The 19592-nt window shown below is 41.4% G+C and overlaps 1 protein-coding gene across 16 annotated transcripts in view; it reads right to left on the bottom strand.

Moving 5' to 3' along the window:
• The window catches only part of BRD4 (bromodomain containing 4), a 131057-nt gene that overhangs the window by 14092 nt on the left and 97373 nt on the right, over nt 1-19592 (bottom strand). For 14 of the 16 annotated variants that reach the window (XM_025216162.1, XM_025216165.1, XM_025216166.1 and 11 more), the window contains 4 exons: nt 12506-12715; nt 11363-11562; nt 9689-9990; nt 8024-8134 (listed from right to left, as the gene is read on the bottom strand). In XM_025216162.1, the coding sequence (XP_025071947.1) occupies nt 8024-8134; nt 9689-9990; nt 11363-11562; nt 12506-12715 (823 nt within the window). The remainder of the gene's footprint in view (nt 1-8023; nt 8135-9688; nt 9991-11362; nt 11563-12505; nt 12716-19592) is intronic. The other 2 variants (XM_014524941.2, XM_014524943.2) reach the window with 1 other exon arrangement.

The raw sequence follows: 19592 nt of genomic DNA, 5'->3' as shown, positions 1-19592 counted from the left end.
AAACGGTACGAAGACAGTCCATTCGTTGTCAAATGCATTCTGACTTTCAAACAGTTCACACTTATGCATTAGAGAAAATAGAATTACAGGTTTGCTAAAAACATGCAGTTATACATTCCAGTAAAAAAACCAATCAATCAATCCCACACCCTCTATAGCCCATAGAAAAATAACACACATCAGGAACAAACATGTGATCTGGAAAAAGAAAAAAACATTTTAACATTGCTAAAAGAGACTCAAGTAAAAAAAAAAAAACAAAACCAAAAAACTTTACAAAATAGTTTTGTATAAAGAGAACTTCCCTTGACAAAAAAAGAGAACCCCTATAATTCCTCAGCATGTCAGAACAGCTCCAAAGAGTGAGGCCCTTAAGTGCGACTTCCAGGCTCAAGACAAGGAAGCTTTTTGTTGTAGTGCTCTCTTAGCTTTGCGGTGGAAGGCATTAGACTTCACTAACAGCTTCCCCTCCTCTCTTGTGCATGGACAATGGATCAACTCATCACGGCACGGAGCCATGCAAAGGGAGCAATTTCCCTAAAGTGGTGGCTAGAGAAGTTGCCAGCAACAGATGGAGCAGGAAGGCCAAGATTCAGGTTGACTTTGGATAGACATTTCAAGCTTTACACAGAAGGGGCAATGAACACCACTGGCCTGTCCATTTACTACATATCAAAGGGAGCTATCACTTCAGTAAATAAGTGACATATTGGAGAAGCCACAAACTTACAGGGCAAAATAAAACAGCAGTGGGACCCTCTCAAGTTCCAATTCAAGTAATTTAAAAGACTAGTCCCATGGCCCTGGAAGGTGCAGAGGGTTGGCTTGCACTGCAGTTCTGAAGAACAGCCAGAGCATGGATTGGCATGCCTGAGCTAGCATGACTATCTAGCCCTGGTACTGATAGCAATGAAGACACAAAAACATGGGTTTTAGCACAGGGTAAATTGCCTGACCATATACCCTGGATCTCAGGAAGGCTTGTGCCCCCTGCACTGAAGCCCATGTGTTGGTACTAGTGCTGGCTTGATTAAACCTAGCTTGGCTGAGTCTCCTCTCCCAGATGCAGTGCAGACACCTGTGTACTTGAGCAGCCCCATGTTACAAAACAGGACTTGCGTTGTGTACAAGTATCCTGAACTGGGCCCTATATGGTGTTTATAACCCCATGTACCTTACTAGTTAGTTCTGCTTCCCCAATACAAAGGAACTGGAAGCAGTAAGTGGAAAACGGACATGCAACAGCAGATCTATACAAGAGCTATGATCTTCTCCTGGCATCCTGTTAGAAACTGAAGCTAGTCTAGGCAAAAACTGCTCATGACTATTCTCTTACCTCAGTCTACTGGAACTGGGAAGGGGCTACTTGAGCAAAGGATGGGTTGGAAATCCTGTCTACATTAATGTCACTGCCATTCTGGAAAGCATTTGCTTTTGCTGTCTGTTTCACAGCAGATGTCAGTCAAGCAAGACTTTGTAATCAGCTATAGTGAAAGTGGCTGACCTCACTAGAAGCCCTATTCGCTTCCACTTAAGTCAACAGAAGAATTAATGTTCTACAAGGGGCAAATGAAGCCCTTCCCTGGCAACTTCATTCCGAAGAAGCTCCTCAGATGTGGAAGGCTGCTAGTAGAACACACATCCCTTCCTTAAACTCCCAGCAAAAGAGGCTATTTAAAAACTCACCAAAAAAAAATAGAATGATGAACGAAATATGATACAGGTAACAAAATAGGAAGGAGATGAATGTAATCAGTCAGGCAGCCTTTGCTGTTGAATTATAATAGCTAACTTCTACAACTGCAGCATTATAGAGGTTAAGAATTCAACCTGTTAGTCAACAGAAAACTGACTTCTTCCCTGATTTAAGATGTTATTACAGCTTTCACCTTAAAGACAGAAAGGAAAAACAAAGCTTTCACAGCAGTCCTGAAGAACACCCCCAACCTAACTTTGTACCTAACTTTCTGTAAATGGCTGTGAAATAGAGCTGTTCTAAGTACCTACTCACGTGGCCTGCAAGATGGAGACAGATATGCTCAATCCCTTCTACTGACACACAAAGGAGAGCCTCTCATATCGCCCATCCAGGGTATGGATAGGTAAACAAGCTACACAATTTTAAAGGTGGGAATGGGATGGGTGGGATTTCCATGTGCTAACTGTTCTCTAGTAAATGCTATGTCCTATTCTGTAGTATTAAGTGGAATCTAAGCCACTGTAACTTAGCCCTGTTTGATTCAGAGGAACACCACCCTAGTTTTGCTTCCACTTATATTGGAGCCAGAACTGAGGCATACAAGTAACTACCATATGGTGGCTGACATGGTACACCTTCCCTATCATTGGACTGGTTCATCTGTCCGCACCCAGGATTAATCCTAGACATTACCGAGAGCAGATTTATTTCCCTTTTTCCTCCCTTGTTTAGTGGCATTCAGGGAGACATTACAAGAGGAAGTCTGCACAAGGTCTTTCCAATCTGGATGCCCAGTTAGTCCTGGTGAATTTACTCACTAGAGCTCTCATCATTAGTAGCTTCTCAAAACCACTCTGAAGCTGGACTGAAAAAGGCAGTGGGGGCTGAACAGGATTCTATAATAATCTGATTTATTAAAAAGCTACCTGATGCCTAGCAAAGACAATACAGATGCCCATTCAATTCAAATGGACAGTCCCTTTGAAAAGGGCTGTATTTTCCAGATTCATGCCCTCTTCTTTATTAGAATCTGGCCCCATATAGGGTCTGGATTTTGAAAGGTCAAACATTTTATAGGAGGCATAAAAAGTATATTACAAAACACAGAAGAAGTGCTAAACTCACAGCTGAATAGATTTAAGGCAGAATATCTCCGCAAACTTTTACTTCTGGGCTGGACAGCAGCTTAGGTCTCAGAACGTAAGGAAAACTTGTAAAAAGTGTAGGAGAAACAAACCACGTCAAAAGTTTAGCTCTTGTGCTTACTGCAACAGAAACAATTTCAGTTGGTTGCCAAATTCTCTGAGGCCTTCCCAAGAGACACCTTGGGTCTGCTAGATAAAATCTGGCCACAGTAATACATGAAGGCTTTTAGGTGAAGTATGCATCAAAATATCACTTCATTCAGCACTAAAGCCATGAAAGATGGGAGAAAGGCTGTGAAACATGAAGACTACTCTTTGTTCTGAATGAAAAAAACCAAAACCAAACAAAAAAGTACATTTCTGCATTGCTTGACTCACCAGAAGCATTACTTCCTGCATTTCTAAAGTATCAAAACCTTGAGCTTTTCACCCTGTACTGAAGAGGAAAGGGACATACTTATGCCAAAAGAGGCTAAGCAGGCTCTCAGTTTTGCTACCAGTTAAGTGTTCCAGGATCACCACATACTTTCTCTCACTGACGTACACTTGGTCTTGCCTATGCTTCAAGAGCCAGCACGTATGATTGGAAGAGGCAAATCACAGTAAATTAATAAAGGATGTCAGAAAGTGAGGATGTAACTTCCAGCTAATCTGATGGCAGAGTGTAGTCTGTCACCAACCATGTTTTCAGGGTGGATTTCAATTTTGTTACAGATCATCTTGAGACTGCTAAATCCAATGAGGATCAATTATACTAAGCTCTTCATTTGGCACTGACTTTCACAAATGTTAAAGCTAAGATCATCCAGCCTGACATTCTGCATAGCCCAGGCCACACCTCCCCCTCTGGTATTAGTTTTTAGTCCTCGATCTTCACCATACAATACCTGCAAACACTGATTTCCAATGAGCACTCATGACAAGAGAGAATGCTTAACAAGTTCAGTCAGAAATTCTAAACTGATGTTTAAAGACATCAAATTAATAAAAGTGAGTTGGGGAAAAATGTCAACCCAGAACTTTCCACAAGCTCTGGACTACAGAAGAGTCAGACAGCCATAAGAAACCACCACTCTGCTAAGTGAAGCAAAACCCGTGTGCTGTTTCTACTGAGAGCAATCTGGAAGAGATTGGGACAGAAGTGCAATTTCAACACAACTTTTTCACACTTGTTATAACATCCGTGATATGATGTTGCTTATACATGACAAAATTAACTATCTTGCATGTTTACATGTATCAAAGTGCTTTATGAGAAGCCAAAGCAAATCCAAGCCAAGGTAAAATAAATTAAAGTATCAACATTTTTAGCTGATTTAAGGCCACAAATAGATTGCACAAAAACAAAGTAATCTCACCAAGCAGCGGCTTAGCGGGCAAAAAAGAAGGAAAAATTAAAGCAAAGTCATTATATAAGAGAGCAAGATAGCAGATCTCAAATTGTGGTACAATTTTTGGGATTATCAGTCAATTTTAAAACTAATTTTCCACTTAGCCAGTGCAGGTGTTTCCAAGATCATCCTATTAGCAAATCAATATATTTTACAACAGAAAATGACAGGTTCTTCAGACTCATGCTGCTCACTTAAACATTACAGAGAAAAGGAAATGAAAGGGGAGGGCAGCAACAGGGCTGTTACAATAAAGGTATCATGAACTAACAATATCATACAAAGTTACATAAAGTTATCAAACATACAACTCTAAAAACATTTCAACAATTACATTTCAATTCATGGGAAACAGCTTTCTATATGTTAATAGTGAAAGTTACTACCCTGTAGTAAAGGGTCTTCAACAACTTTTATATTGGTCAGAAAAACAAGAGAATTTTAGACACACACACACACACACACACACACACACCCCCCCACACACCCCCCCCCAAGTGATCTAAATCAGGAAAGGTGTCATTTTTGTGGGTACCTAAGTATTATAAAATATAAGTATTCATCTCTATATATTCAAACACTGTACATTAAAAAGAAATTCTGGAGACTAGTTTTACTCTGTTTTGGTTTTGTGCCTGAACATTTGATAAAGATTTATCAGTTACCATGCGAAGCTGCTACATTCTGAAAAAAACAGTAATGGAAGAATGATACCGTAGGATTCAGCTTTTTAAATAAAAAGTGGAAGTTTAATCTGACAGAAAAGCTGTTAAAAGGATGCATCTGACGAGAAAGATTCCATTTCAAACTCCACCTGAGAAAGAGGTGGCTTACAAAAACACTGTTAACTGTACCAAAAGGCACAGTATAGTCCATTGGCTCTGATGAAAGCACCTAATTTCTCCAGCAACAACGCTGTCCAAATACCTGCTATTTTGGTGGCCATTGTGGCCTATCTTGGACATGACTTGTAGAAATGCTGAGCACCAAGAGATGCTAGGGGGTGCTAAGAACCTCAGATAAATCAAACCCAAGATGGACACATATGGAGTGAGGCAACCAAACTAAGGAGGCCTGTTTTGAAAAGTTTAGCCTGGTCACCCCTGAAATGGTATCCAAGGTGCAAGAGAAAGAGGAGTGGTAATGGGAAAAAGAGTTTTACTGTCAATTTTGTTGTTGTGGAAATGACAACACCAAGAAAAAGGCAAAGTTCTTCTTCAAGCACCTCCAAAGTAGTGCAGCAGAGTACACTGGAGGCACTAATGTCTGTGACAAGTTACACAGCAAGGAAATTGAAAGCTGCACACACTGTCAGCTTACAGAAATACCCCAGACATCAAGCTAAACTTGCACACAACTAAGGCTTTAATTACATCTGTCTAGCAACTCCTAGCTGCTATGGTACTCTGCCGTTACCAGAGAACCCTACTGACTCATACCATTTCAAGTACAATTGGTACACATTGTGCTTATGTTAGAGACCTGGGTATGTCTATACGAAAACCCCAGAATCGTAACTAAAGAAGACACTAAGCACATATTTTTCATCTAAAAGAAGCTGCTGCTATCTGGGGCTCAAGTCAGCTAAGACTAAGCAGGAAAAAAACGCTTTCCTTTAGCTTTTCATCTGAAATTGAAAGCTTAACTCAATATCCCACACAAACTAACTGGATGTTGTGCTTTCTTGTGATGCTGAGACTGTGCCAGACAAAGAATGCTGCCTGACTTGCAGGGGCATCTATAAACACACTGTTCTGAGTGTTCAGAAAAATAAAGGGCTTTGGGCAGAAAAACAGGAGGTTTTCCCTCTGCACCAACCACAATAGCTGGAGCCAGTCACAGGGCAGCAAACAAACCATTCAATTATATTTCTATCCATCTAATCAGATGGATCAAACTGCAGTACAGCCAAAGGAGGCTTCTGAGAACAGTTTGTAAAGCAGGCCTTTTTGTCTAGGTAACTTCTGCTTGCTGAGGAAGAACATTTACACGAAGGCAAGACTGTTCTTTGCTTTATGCCCTACTCTAGCACCTTATGGCTTATACATTGGTTATCTAGTGGTCTAAACTCTATTGACTTAGCTAAAACTGGCCACAGTATCAATGCTTGCAACTCTGCAGATAATAAGACTAGGCTGGGAATAAGTGGCAGGAACAGAGAGGAAAAGCACCCTGTTATCATACCCACATATCCAGAATAGAATGAACAAAGCAGCAAAGGGAAGGAAGGACAGAAAAGTCTAAAGTTTTCTAAAGATTTTCATGGGAGCACTGGCAGGTCTGACACAGCATCAACCATGTGACATAATGGAAAAGAAGCCACTGAAATAAAACAAGCATACAACATCTTTTGCAAGAGTGTACAAGTGGCAGCTCTGATTCAAGTCTTGTCTAACAGCAGAAAACCATTTTTCTATATCACACTGTACTATCACAAGGGCAGGATTCAGCACCAATGAAAGGTACCTTTTGACCAGCAGTAGAGGGAATGGCATCTAACGCATCAAATCTCTGGAGTTCCTCTTAAATGTATACTAAAAATAGACAAAAGCATGCAACTCAAAATGTGTTCTGTTTAAAGACAGTTTTAGTCCAGATTTGTTCCAAAGAAAATACAGCCTTAGAGCTGGAATTTGTTGGAAGTAAAGGTTCCAAAATTACTCCAAGAAATACTAATTGCTGCTCTCTGGAGGGCAGAGAAGGTATTCAGGCAACATTCATGCTGGGTTTGTTTTGAAGTTTTGGAAGTGCAGCCTTACATTCCTGCCGGCCAAATGAAAGCCTTGCAAGCTTATCCTCTGGCCACAGCACTTCTAACAATGCAAACATGTTTGTTTTTTGTTTTGTTTTTTTGTTTTGTTTTGGTTTTTTTTTTGGGGGGGGGGGGGGGTCCCACACTTTTTGCACTGCAGAGCCAATCCAGCTATGGGAAAGGAAGCAGGATTATTTTCTGTTTTACCCAACTGCAGACTCATATAATTTCAAGTAGTAAAATCTTTGTTGCTGGTGATTTATGTGGCAGAAAGAGCCTGGTTTAACTTTCAGGATCCACCTGAGTTGGCAGCTAGAGAAAAAACACCTTAATTACGCAGCTCTGCTCACTAAGACAGACAGGAAATGCTATAACCAGTTTAAAGGAACACACACACACACACACACACACACACACACACACACACACACACACACTTTAAAAATCTTATTTCATAAGTGTGAAAACAACCTCAATTTAATGTGCCCAAATCACAGAAATTGGAGGCTGTATCCATTCTAAAAGGCTAAGCGGAGTAGTTTTGCCCTCTACTATTACACTTTTTCCAAAAAAGGAGAAGTTTGGAGTCTTTATTATTTCTTGGACACAAATCCATTTCTTCAAGCATTCTCTAACAGACAGCTCTGGTGCAGGAGTGTTTTGTGGTGAGAACACTTTACACCCCATGAGCAAACTATAGAGAGAATGAAGCTCCTCTAGAAATATGAATCTAAGTCTTGGGCTGGACATAGGTACCTTGGCATATATTGTACGTTGGCTCCTGCAGCCCATCTGGCTCAGAAGAGTAAAGCTATAAATGATTTTGCGGTGCTTGGAAAATGCCAGAGGCAACCCCCTTATCTCCACGTTTCATAGGTCGGGTCCAAAATGGGTAGTTGCAACATGCAGGATCTACACTGTGTACATTGTTCCAATTACAAAGATAAAAAATTAAAGACCAAGCCAGTACTGAAAACATATTTATTTATACAGAAAACAGGTATAGGACCGAGTCTTTAAATAAGCTGCATCTAACCTGTTTCTGAATCTTCACTGTCGGAGGAGCTGGACTCACTGGTGCTCTCAGACTCTGAGGAGGAGAACCCCTTCATTTTAGAGGAACCAGCAATTACATCCACTTTCTCTGCTGCAACAAGATAATAGTACAATATTGTCAAAGTGTGACAAAAATAACCCAGAATCCAGTTTGTGCTGTGTGGTCCTCCCACATCAATGCTGCTCCTAAAAGCAATTCCAAGGCCTGGAGACTGCTTATGTGCTCATGTTTTAGGGCTGGGGTCATAGCTAGCTGGCTAACTAAAGTGCTGCTGCAGCTGAGTACAGCAAACTCACCACCTTGCCCTCTTCTCCTACCTAGTCCTGAATGTTGGCAGAAAAGGAGTACTTGCCTTCCTGATCACTTTCCTGGCAAAGGAGGCAATAATGCAGCTTGTCTCTAAATAACCTTAAACATGCAGTTAACAGATCCTCAAGGAAGTAAAGTGTGATAGAAATATTGGAAGAGTGCTATTTTCCCAGTGAACTACAGTGGTTCCAAAACTCCATAAACATACTCCTGGGACAGGAGCCAGTCCTTCTGAAATCTGTGCTAGAAAAAGCTGATCATGCACTTGCAACAGTTGGCATTTACACTTCAGCATTTGGGCTGATTTTCTTTCCAAAACACTAAAATCCATTTACAAGTGTTGCTAAGGCCAGTAGCCATGTACTGCTAAGTTTGACCTTTTAAGGCTGGTGGAATTTCTATTTTAAAATCTCCAAGGTTCTCTTACAATACAAAGAAAATCTCTAAAAATGGGCCGAATTATTTTCTTATTGCATTTAAATGCTGTCACTTAAGGCTCAGCTATGGACCCACTGGAGGGTCTTCTACAATCTTGCTAAGGCCCCAAGCCCTGCTGGCCAGTCTTGGACCTGCATCCACATTTGACTCTGTAAAAGGATTTGTTTTAACTTTTAAAACACTTATCTGAGCATTAGCTACAGACTGGCTCATTAAAATGGAAAAAAAAAAAATCTCTGTAGCTCCAAAATCTGGCAGGAAAAAAAAATGTAGCATAGAACAGCTCATACACGAGAAAATGTAATTTTCAAGGACTCAAGGTCAGGGTTATGCATTTGCAAGCCATTTCACATACTAGGACCCTAGTCTGGCATGGAAGCACATTTCCATTATAGGAAGTTTGGAGTTTTTTGTTTTTTGGGGTTTTTTTTTTTGCACATTCTTATAGTGAGTTTGCAGCCCAGAGCACTGTGTTGCACATTAAAAAGAAAAAGAAAAAAAAAGGTTCTCACAGGAAAAGTCTGCACAGATTGAAACAGCATATAATATTCCACTTTAACTAGTGCTATAATATGTGTTCTTTGCATTGATATTGTTCAGAGTAAAGGAACTATTTACAGTACAGCTCAAAGTACAGGGACACTAAGATTTAATGGCCTGATATGATGGGCTGAAGTCCAGCAGTAAGATTTAATGCATATGCTTTTATGCTTAGTCAAATCCACGTTTTGACTGAAAAGTAGCAGTTTTGAAATCAGATCCTCTCTTTCACTGAGCCAGGATATGACACCTATATACCCAGGATGGGCACCCATCTGTCTCTACACATGCCCATGTCACAAGACTGGGAATACATCGCTGGAATGTGAAGTAAACTGCTTTGAGGGTGAAAGGTACCTTGAGGTTTCCTCTTCTTCCGTAAACATGACGTTACATATCTCTCCAGCTCCCGTAACGTGGATGGCTTTAATGTTTCAAAGTCAATTTCAATCTCATCCGGATTGGAGTTTTTAAGTGAGGGTTCTCTCGACTGGATGATATGGACAACTCGGCCTAGTTTCTCACCAGGGAGCTTATTAATGTCCAGGCTCAGCTGCCTCTTCTCCTCATAGGACATTGGCTTACACTTCTCCTCCTCCTCAGACTCGTAGGCCGGAGGGGGCTTGCTGTTCTTCACTGTCACAGGCTCCTTCTTACTACTTAAGAATAATTATAAAACATTATTATAGAAAACACTAAAATGCTGTGATGTTCAAAAAGCTGCTCCTTGGCACTAATGTCTTAAATGTAACCTTGACTACATTACATTAAGTTGTAAATGTAACTACCATGTCTGGTAGTTGTTTGTTCATAGATTGTTAGTAGAAGTATAGCAGGGGTTTGTGGGTGAGAGGGCAGAGGAAGATGACCAGGTTCTGCCTGGTGACATTCGCTTTCAGTTTTAAGCAATTTGGATCCCTCTCACTCACATATTAGTAGCTGTATGGTAGGGGAAGCAAGCAGCAGCAAGCATTAAATAAAGAAAAAAGGAAAAAGAATCTTCACAAATCAGGAACAAGCTGTTAGGGACTTGCAATACCGTGGGACTCTGGCTTTACTCTGAGAACAAGGAAAGTACATCCATTAAGGATTTTGTGAAGCTAGGTTTATTTTATTGTTACAAGGCAGCACAGTTAACTTGAGACTTATTTCGGCCAGATTCCCAGCACATCTGTGCTAATGCAGCTAGTAGGAACAGCTTATTTAGCCAGAGGCCTATGGCATTAGAGAAGGAAGAGACTGATGAGGTCAGTCTGCTTCCCTGCAAATGATTTACAGCTGTGCCCCACCAGATCTTTTGTTGGTTTCATCCAGTCTGAATATCTGAAGTGGGAAGCGGGGGCAGAAGATAAGGAAAGTTCCACCTCTTATGTGGGGGCAAGGCTATCTTCCTACCTGAAGGTTCTTCAATTCAAAATGTTTTTGCTCACAAGCCAACATTTTTCTCCTCTTTCTACACTGCAACCCATCACTGCCTCTATTGCACCCTAGCTACTGGTAACCTCTGCGTGGGTTTTGTACCCTTCAAATACTTGAAATTATCATGTCCTCTCGTGTTGTCACTTGGGAAGCTGTAAATATTTAAATCTTATCTCTTCCTTCATGGGTCAGTCCTTACAGTTCCAAGAAAGGGGCAAGGAAGAAAGCAAGGGAACTTCAAGAGTCTGGGATTCAGCATGGGAAAAACAACTGCAGCTCTCTTTCATGTCTCATATAGTGGCAGCCAGTATTTCATATCAGACACTAATGGCAGCTTCCACTAATGAAGCACATTATAATACTCCCACCATGCAATACAACCAATTGGGTATTGCACTTGCATTTGCTATCTGGAATTATGGTATCAGTGCCAAGGTCCTTCCTGAGGCAAGAACATTTGCAGCGAGGCAACCTAACGTAGCCAGGAGGTGTTACTGTTCCAAGTGATCCCAGTAAGAGCAAACCAGCTAAATTAAAGCATCTGCAACACTTCCTATTGTTTGCCAATGCAGCAAAACACAAGAACTGCAGGATGAGAGAGACAGGGCTGACCTGGAGTTACTGCTGTTGCTGTTACTTTTCTTGGCCTTCTTGGGTGGTGGTTCCTTGGTTTTGCTTTTCTTACTCTCTTCTAATTCTTCCTTCTTTTTGTGCTTCTCTTTTTTCTTTTCTTTCTTGTCTTTCTCCTTTTTCTTTGGTTTGTTCTGCTGTGGCTGGGACAGGGCAGCAAGCTGTTCATGCACTGCTTTAAGCTAAAGAGGCGAATACACAAAGATCAAGATACTTTTGCACAGTCTCACTTCCTCATCCACGTTAATTACCTTTCCCTCTGATGCCTCTCCCCGTTTCAGTACTGCCATCTCTCATTTCTTTATTCCTCTAATGCTAAATGGTCAGGTTTTTTTGTTTGTTTTTGTTGGTTTTGTTTTACTGTAAACTGATTTTTGTATATGATGTCTTAAAACGGCCCTGACCACCTTGCCAGAAAGCAGGCTGCCTAAATCATCTGTTATTACCTCCCCCATCAAACAGGCTGCTCATTTCCCCAGCACCGGCTACACTCTCTATGCTAGTGCTGAGGATGTGATGGATTGGGAGGGAAGTGGAACTGAGAAAGCCAGCTATAGCAATCCAGACAGAGCGCTTCTTGCCTGCACGTTGGACTCCCTGGAGATTCTCCCCAGAGCCGAGGGTAGCTGCAGACCACATGCTCACCTTTGGGCTTCAAAGTCCAACCAGTCCCCCACTGCTGGTAATGGCAGACTGAGCTGCTGTGATTTCTAGACATTTTGCATGTTCTGGAAGGTGCTGCAAAGCAACACCTTATGCTTGTACAATAGTTTGCCTATTGTTGTCCTAAATGCTGGAGGCTGCAAGTAGGAGAGGAACAGCTGCAAAAACCCTGGTCATATACTGTTCACTCTCCCTTTCAGCATCCACTCTCTGTCACAGTGCGACACAAGTTACTGGGTAAGATGGACCTATGGTCTGACCAGTAAATGGCAGTTCTTATGTAACTGCTTTCAGCTAAGGATTTCAAAGCACTTAAAACACATGGGAAGGTGACAGCTCTGATTTACAGACAGACGGACTAAAGCACAGGGGAAAAAGCAAACTGTCCGGAGTCCCAAGTCACTAGAAGAGTCATGACTCCGGCCCTAGACTCTCACACCCACACCCAAAAGAATACAATACCTGTTCCTGGAGTTCTGCCAACCGCTGAGCTCGCTCTTCCTCAGAATCATCTGATGAGCTGTCACTGTCAGAGGAACTATCACTGCTACTATCACTGGATGAAGGGGGAGCCACCTTGGTTGGGGGTGGGACCACGACCGGAGAAGAGGCTGGAATCACAGGTTCTTCAGGTTCATCTGGCATTTTAGCAAAGCGCATCTCAAACACATCCTGGGGGAGAAGCACACCGCAGGGCAGGACATGATGCTGAGTTTGGCAATGTACTGCACAAATTCACACTTACAAGCTGTCTACATAGGGGCAGTTATTTCCAAGCCATCCGAGGTGTGCACACGAGCCTTCCTTTTCAAAGGGAAGAAGGAAAATAGACTATGGTTCAATGGGCCTTACGTAACGAGGGCTGTCTGCACTACTGGGATGCTGCTGCTTTAAGAAAAGCAGCTGTGTTCCAAAGCCAAGTGCTAAGGGTGGATGCAGCTGAGCCAGCATGGTGGCAAGCACATCAGGGGGTTGGACACCAGAACCATGCTGGCTAGGGGATGTGGCAAATTCCCTAAGTGAATTCTCGAGTGCTCGCAGAATTCTAATGTAGACATGAAGTAAAAGGAAAAATGGGTTTAACTGATGGTACAATCTACAGAAGTACAAACAAACCTATTGGAAAAGCAGGGCAGCTCCATGGATTTGTAGGAGCCACCTTTTGGCTGGCCAATTTGGGACAGAACCCATGCTGCTTTCTGGAAGATGCTCCAAAGGAAGAATAATACCTCAGATTGCTGCTAGAGCCATTATCCTCAGACCCTAGTTGCAGTGACATGCTGAAAACTTTAGCTGACTGAGCACAAAGCAGGAGATTGCTCACAGTGCATCATCACTTGCACACTCCTTTTGCTTGTGGGCCAGCAAAGGCTGAGATTCCTTCTTGAGGGCAGAATTCCAAGTGTGTGACTCGGGTGATCAGAAAAAGTCTTATCAACTTATCCACAGTCTGTTGCAGTAATTCAAGACCAAAGGTCAATGTGAGACTGGGAGATATGACAGAAAGCCTTCTGGGTGTATTACAACTATAACTGCAGGGTCAAAATCCTAATGCAAACCCACTGGAAATACTGCAGTGTCAAAGACATTTCCCTCCAAATATCTAGCACTTAACCTTTATTAAAACTTTTCTCCAACAAGTTTGGTATCTGGGAAGAATACTCACACTGGAAAAGCTCTTCCCCAGTGTGATCTATTCCTCATCTATGGTTAAACAAACTTCTCTGCAATTATTACTTAAATCAGAACAGCCTGAGCTACTTAGAGTAGGATTAACACACACAATGCAAAAATGGCATTTTCTTACTCAACTGACCTCTGTACACCGTATGCATTGTGCCTAAATAACCAAGTAAGATTTTACTATTGTTATTAGCCTTGCAAAGCCATGGAGGCCATGAGGGAAGGGTGGGTAGTAGGACAGATCTTATAGCTCAGTCACCATATTCTCAGTTGCTCACTAAATTCCAGCTGCATGTTAACTGTTAGCAAAGCTAACCAAATATAACTATCTTAACGTTCCACTCCCCAACCCCAAGCTAGCGTTTAGAAACACTAGCTTTGTAAATGTGAATCAAGTTAACATGTTATGAAGTCAATGAGACAGAGCCTGGGTGGGTGAAAAGTCTACACCTGTGTGATAAGCACTAAGTTGTTGTAAATAATAGCAGTGGACAGATGAGATAAGCCCCAAAATCAGGGTAACATCCACAGCCTGGTGAAGAATTACCTCTGAAAAAAGTGAGGGGTAAAACAAACAAAAACCCCAAACCCTCTACTGGTGTGAGTTAGAGCAACTTGGGATTTTCCTGTCCACTTTGATCTTGAGGTAGTAAATGGCTAACTGACTTTTTACCAGTTATAGGTAAAGGGCTGTAGGAGCATGTGGTACCCAGAGTGAGCCAAAAATCTCTGCCTCCCTGATCCTGTTGTATTCTATTCAATCTACAAACCCAATGTAAATTACACAAAGGCATGTGAATATCTGGTCTCCACTTTTGGGTGGAATTCAGAAATATTATGTACAAAGAACTGAACTTTTCAGAGAATAAACTCCTTTTCAACTAGATTCTCAAAGCACATCCTGATTGCTTAGCCAGGGTTAGCAGCCTCTAATTGTTATGGAAGGCTAGAATTCACAGTAGATGCAAAGCCTCCTTACAGTACAGGAGAGAACAATGTAGTCCCAGGCTCTTTAAGTTACCAGGATGTTTCAGCAAATAAAAGATAGGCCTGATATTCCTTTCAACCAACCATACAAGAATTTTCAGTGCATGTCTGGAATCATATGGCTGAAAGGGACTTAAAGAATCACCCCCTGAGCAGATATGCAGCACATGCTATTCCTAAGCCATCTCACATGGAGGCCTATCCAGATTCTTCTCAAGGTTGATACCCAAACACCTGCATGTAATTGGGCTTTACATTCACTTTTAAGTAAAAGCTCATAAAGGGGAATACTGCCCTGGCAGCAAAGTTAAAGGCCAAGATCTCAAACCTTACTGCATGCAGGTCTAGTTACCATTCTGCCATGTTAGTTTTGAAATGCAGGATTCCAAATGCACTGGCTGTCTCAGCACAAATATTGAGGCTCTTAGAAGTTGAATATGTATCACATATTACAGTCAAGGTAATTTCTCCAATACTTTGCAATGACGTTAAGATTATAGCTACAATGGCTTTGAAGGAAATGGTATTAACAGAGAAAGTGAAGACAATAGTTAAAAAATGAACTAAAAAAACCCAACTCCTTTGCCTGCTAAAATTTTCTACCCCAAGTTGGGCCCTCTGTGAACAGACAACTCAAAACAGGAATTATGCTAATAGCCTCAACACTAGCACTACAGCAGCTGCTGTTTACCGCCTTTGTCAGCAGAGGTAACAAGCACTGTTTCCCACAGATAATTGTTACTGTCAACATCCAAGTGGTTACAGAAAGCGAACGCTACCTCAACTAAATTTACCACTTGAGCAAGCAGCTTGCAATTATCCTTCCAGTGTGAATCAGAGCACGATGCACAGGGCAGTGACTCTAATTCTCACACATGGCAAGCTTTTAACTAAACAGTAACACACACACATAAAAACACTAAAACTCAAGTCAGTAATCTGACAATAAATTCCAAACAGCCACAATCTCAAAGGGAGTCTCATGTCGAAGCCAGGGTATATGTATTCTTCAATACCTATACGTTTTTTTTGAAAGGTTAATTGCAGAGCTGGTCTGTCCATCCCCCACCCACCACCTTTAATACGCCAAAGGGAAAATACAACCAGTACCACTGGCATAGGATTACAGCAATATTGAGACAAAGGCTCTGTAAGAGTTGATAAATCTGGCTGCGGACATTAGCTTTTTATTTTGCACCAAGTATTCTTTTCTATTTCAGAAAATACCAAATATCTGCATCCAAAAAATCTGACCTAAAGATTGCAACTTTGCTGACGCACATTTCCAAACTAGAAAAAGGCTCTCTGTCCCGGTTGCTGGAGGGGAAGAATCAAAACAAATACATTTCAACTTAACTTTTGGAGCTCAGTTTTTAATCCCTTCCTACAAAAAAAAAGATTTTACAGATGACATGTAGTTTATGAATAAAAGCCTCGTAATCTGTAAGTAAGGTTTAAAAATACAGGATTTATTTCAAGCAACTTGTTTCTAGTTTTCTGATCAAGTGTTATACAAAGAGAAAAGATTCCTGATGCGACTAAGATGTAAATGAACAATGATTAGAAAACAAAATAAACATATGAATAAAATGGGAGTGAGAGGGCAGTGCTGATTAACTGCTTCTGTAAAACCAGGAAGTAAGAAATTCGATCTTATTAAAAAGCTTCTCCTCCATGCATTAAGTTTTCAATGAGTTTTAAAATGTCAAGCAACAGTTCTCCTGTCAAAAGCTTCAATTTTTAAAACACACACAGAATGTTAAGTGCCTGTCTGACTCTGCTTTAACTGTACTGTGCAGCTGAGATTAAACCCCTTGGGACAGGGTATGTCTGGTTCTCAAAGTGCTAAAGACCCGGTTGTTATATAATACATATTTAACAAGCACAAGTTTGCAAAACTCATTTTATATCACTCACCCAGTAAAATACATAACAGTATAAAATCTGGCATTCTACACAGTAAACACAGTAAAATGAAATAAACCAATAACCTCAATTCACTAAGCAGCTCTTAGATAGTATCAAGACGAATGTTTGCACAAGCGATGAATGACTCCTTTGAAAAATGTTAAAGGACTTTTTTAAACAAGGAAACTGAATAAAAAATAGCCAGCTTCTCCTTTCCCTTCACCCTGCATTAGAGTGTGGGCAAAAAGATCACGTGTCTGTAATTTTCCCTACCCACACCCACCACTCTGGTATCTGATACATGCTCCATTTCTTTTCAGAAACTTCCCGCACTTTGAGAACAGTGTCACCTTTCCCTGAACTAGCAGTAGCATAAGCATCAAAAACCCACATCCGGATGACACCCAGCTTCCAGGTGTTTCAAAATAGACCGCAGGTTTGAATCATCACAAATTTTGCAACGGCTGCTACCATCTAGTGGCATATAAATTAACCTGTCAGCAGAATTCACTTACAGGTGCAAACACATGTACCCATTTTTTCTGAATGTGAAACAGTAAGCCAAAAAGGTCAAAGTCATAGAATCATAGAAAAATAAAGCTAAAAGGGATCTCAAAATATCATCTAGTCCAACCTGTTGCTCTGTCTTGGACATAAGGGAAGACAGCACTGCAGGAAATGGAGCACTAATGATCTGAATTGTAATAGCAGCAAAACGGACAGGATATAAAAACTCTAGGAGCCAAAAAGCCTACAGACAAGTAGGTACAATCCTGTTTGTATTAGCATACATTCATTTTTCAGCACTTACAAAGGTTTCTGAGTTCTGTCCTGTGCCAAACGAACCCAAACCAGGCCCTTTTCAAAAAAGCAGTGAATTAATCTGTGAATTCCTAATTACTCACCATTCACAAACTAATAAAAATCCCACAAAATGGAAATTAACCCAGAACCTACTTTGAGCTTTGCCCAGCAGGACAACACTGATGTAACTTGGTGCGTTTCTCAAGAAAATGCTTACAGTTTAGGCTGTCTACGGAAAAGACCTAGCCTCACTCTTCCTAGCTCTATAGCAGGACATAGCCACATGAGGAGGCTGGCTCCAGACTAACTCTCAGATTCATTCTTTAAGCATACGGAGAAGAAAGAATAAATAGGAGGGTGCCTTGAATAAACAAAGAAGGCTGGGAAGGGCCAACAGTGACTTTCATGCAGGCTTTCATCTGGCACACAGCACTTAGGTGCACGACAGTGTTCAAAACTGAGCGCTATAACTGAAATTGGAGGGTTCTGTCCCCTGTCAGATATATCTAACACTTCCAGTTTCTGTGGCAAATCTACCAGTTCCACCTTAACAAAATACATCTTTTTTCTTTTTTCCTTTCTGGCAGCATCTCTGAGCTGTAAGACAACCTAAAAAATTAAGCAGAGCACTCAAGGGTATAGAAATTCAATGTGTGATTTTAGCTATCGCTGTAAGTAGACACTCATGATGATGCACTGGCTGATGCAATGTGCTGAAGTAGCCAAAAGGATTCATGCTACTTGGCCTGGATTGCAGAGTTCCTTATGCGCAGCCATACACATAGTTTAAGGAGAACATAAGTAACTTAAGTAACACCACCACATAGTGATAGGATACAGCATGAGAAACATGAACAGGACCACTGTTCAGGTGAAACCCTGACAATTATGGTCACCTATGGTATTTTGCCACTGACTTCAATGCAACCAAAATTTCAGACATTGCTTCTGGCTGCTCAGCTCAGGACTTTAAGCACAGCTTGGTGAAATTAAGAACTGATGTGCCTTCAGTGCAGCTCTTCAGATCTATTTAGGCTTCGGTAAAAGTGATTAGAGCTTCAGAATCAAACAACTGGGCTTACTCTTGTGTTAGGAAAAGCCAAAGGAAGCAGCAAAAAGCAACCAGCAGCATTAACAGGGAAGCAGGGCCTAAAAATGTAAGTAGCACGGGGAAGAGAATGGGCTTCAAATTTATCACCCCTACTTACTTTGGAGTGCAGGATCCAGCACAGATTTGCTGTTATTGTGTGCTACTGTTCTTTGATCACAAATGCTGCGTTCCCAGTGACTGCCTTAACTAAGGAATGCAGCTTGACAGGTCCATCAGAGGCTAAGCCTGAAAACCTGTGATTGCGGTTCAAGGTGAAAGCTGTTCAATAAACTCTCTGAGGGAGTTCCTGTTAATGGAAACTCCTCCAGGCTGCATGGGTTTCCCACAAATATAAATAGCTTCACCCTGCATTTACAGCTGCCTCAGGGATTTACAGGCCCAAACTGACCAAAACTTGCATAAAACCATCTACAGAAAGCCCCTAATGCTGCAGAAATTGGGAGGTGGTTACTCTCCCTCCAAGTGAGAAATTGGCAGCCCTATATGACATTAAGATGTGCTCTGTTCTCTGAGGGGTTCTGTTGGAGGCAGATGCCTTTACAACTTCTTGTTACTCAAATTCCTACATCACTGTGCTGAACATTAGCCTCAGCACCCTGGCCAGCCTCCTATTTGATCAACTGCATTCTGCTACCCTCAATTCTCAGTCACTTGCAGCTGAATGCTGGGCTTTACTTCTTGTGCCAAACCCTTGTACAATTTTGCTGCCTGTGTTTTTAAGAGCTGTCACATCCTACCATAACAGTTCCTGTGCATCAGTGGAACATGAAGCAATGCTTGACTACATGCAACCTGTAAGTCCTGGGCTCCTTTTGAATGATAAATTCATAGCTCATGCAGTAATATGATGAAGCCACCATTTTTCACATGATGAAAACCTGGTTTTTACCCTTAAAATACAAAGAGAACCATTTTGTCCATAGCACCCTAGCAATTATTTCCCTGTACAGGACAGAGATAACACTCCTCCCTCAACAGTTCACTCTGAAGTGTGAAGGACTGTTACCTCTTGAAGACATCACTAGTAGAAACGGGTTTAAGTTTGTAGCTCTGGTT

Source organism: Alligator sinensis, unplaced genomic scaffold (assembly GCF_000455745.1).
Source record: "Alligator sinensis unplaced genomic scaffold, ASM45574v1 scaffold1509_1, whole genome shotgun sequence".
NCBI lineage: Eukaryota > Metazoa > Chordata > Crocodylia > Alligatoridae > Alligator > Alligator sinensis.
The sequence above is the reverse complement of the archived record's forward strand: the minus strand, read 5'-3'. Positions and strand labels throughout refer to the sequence as shown.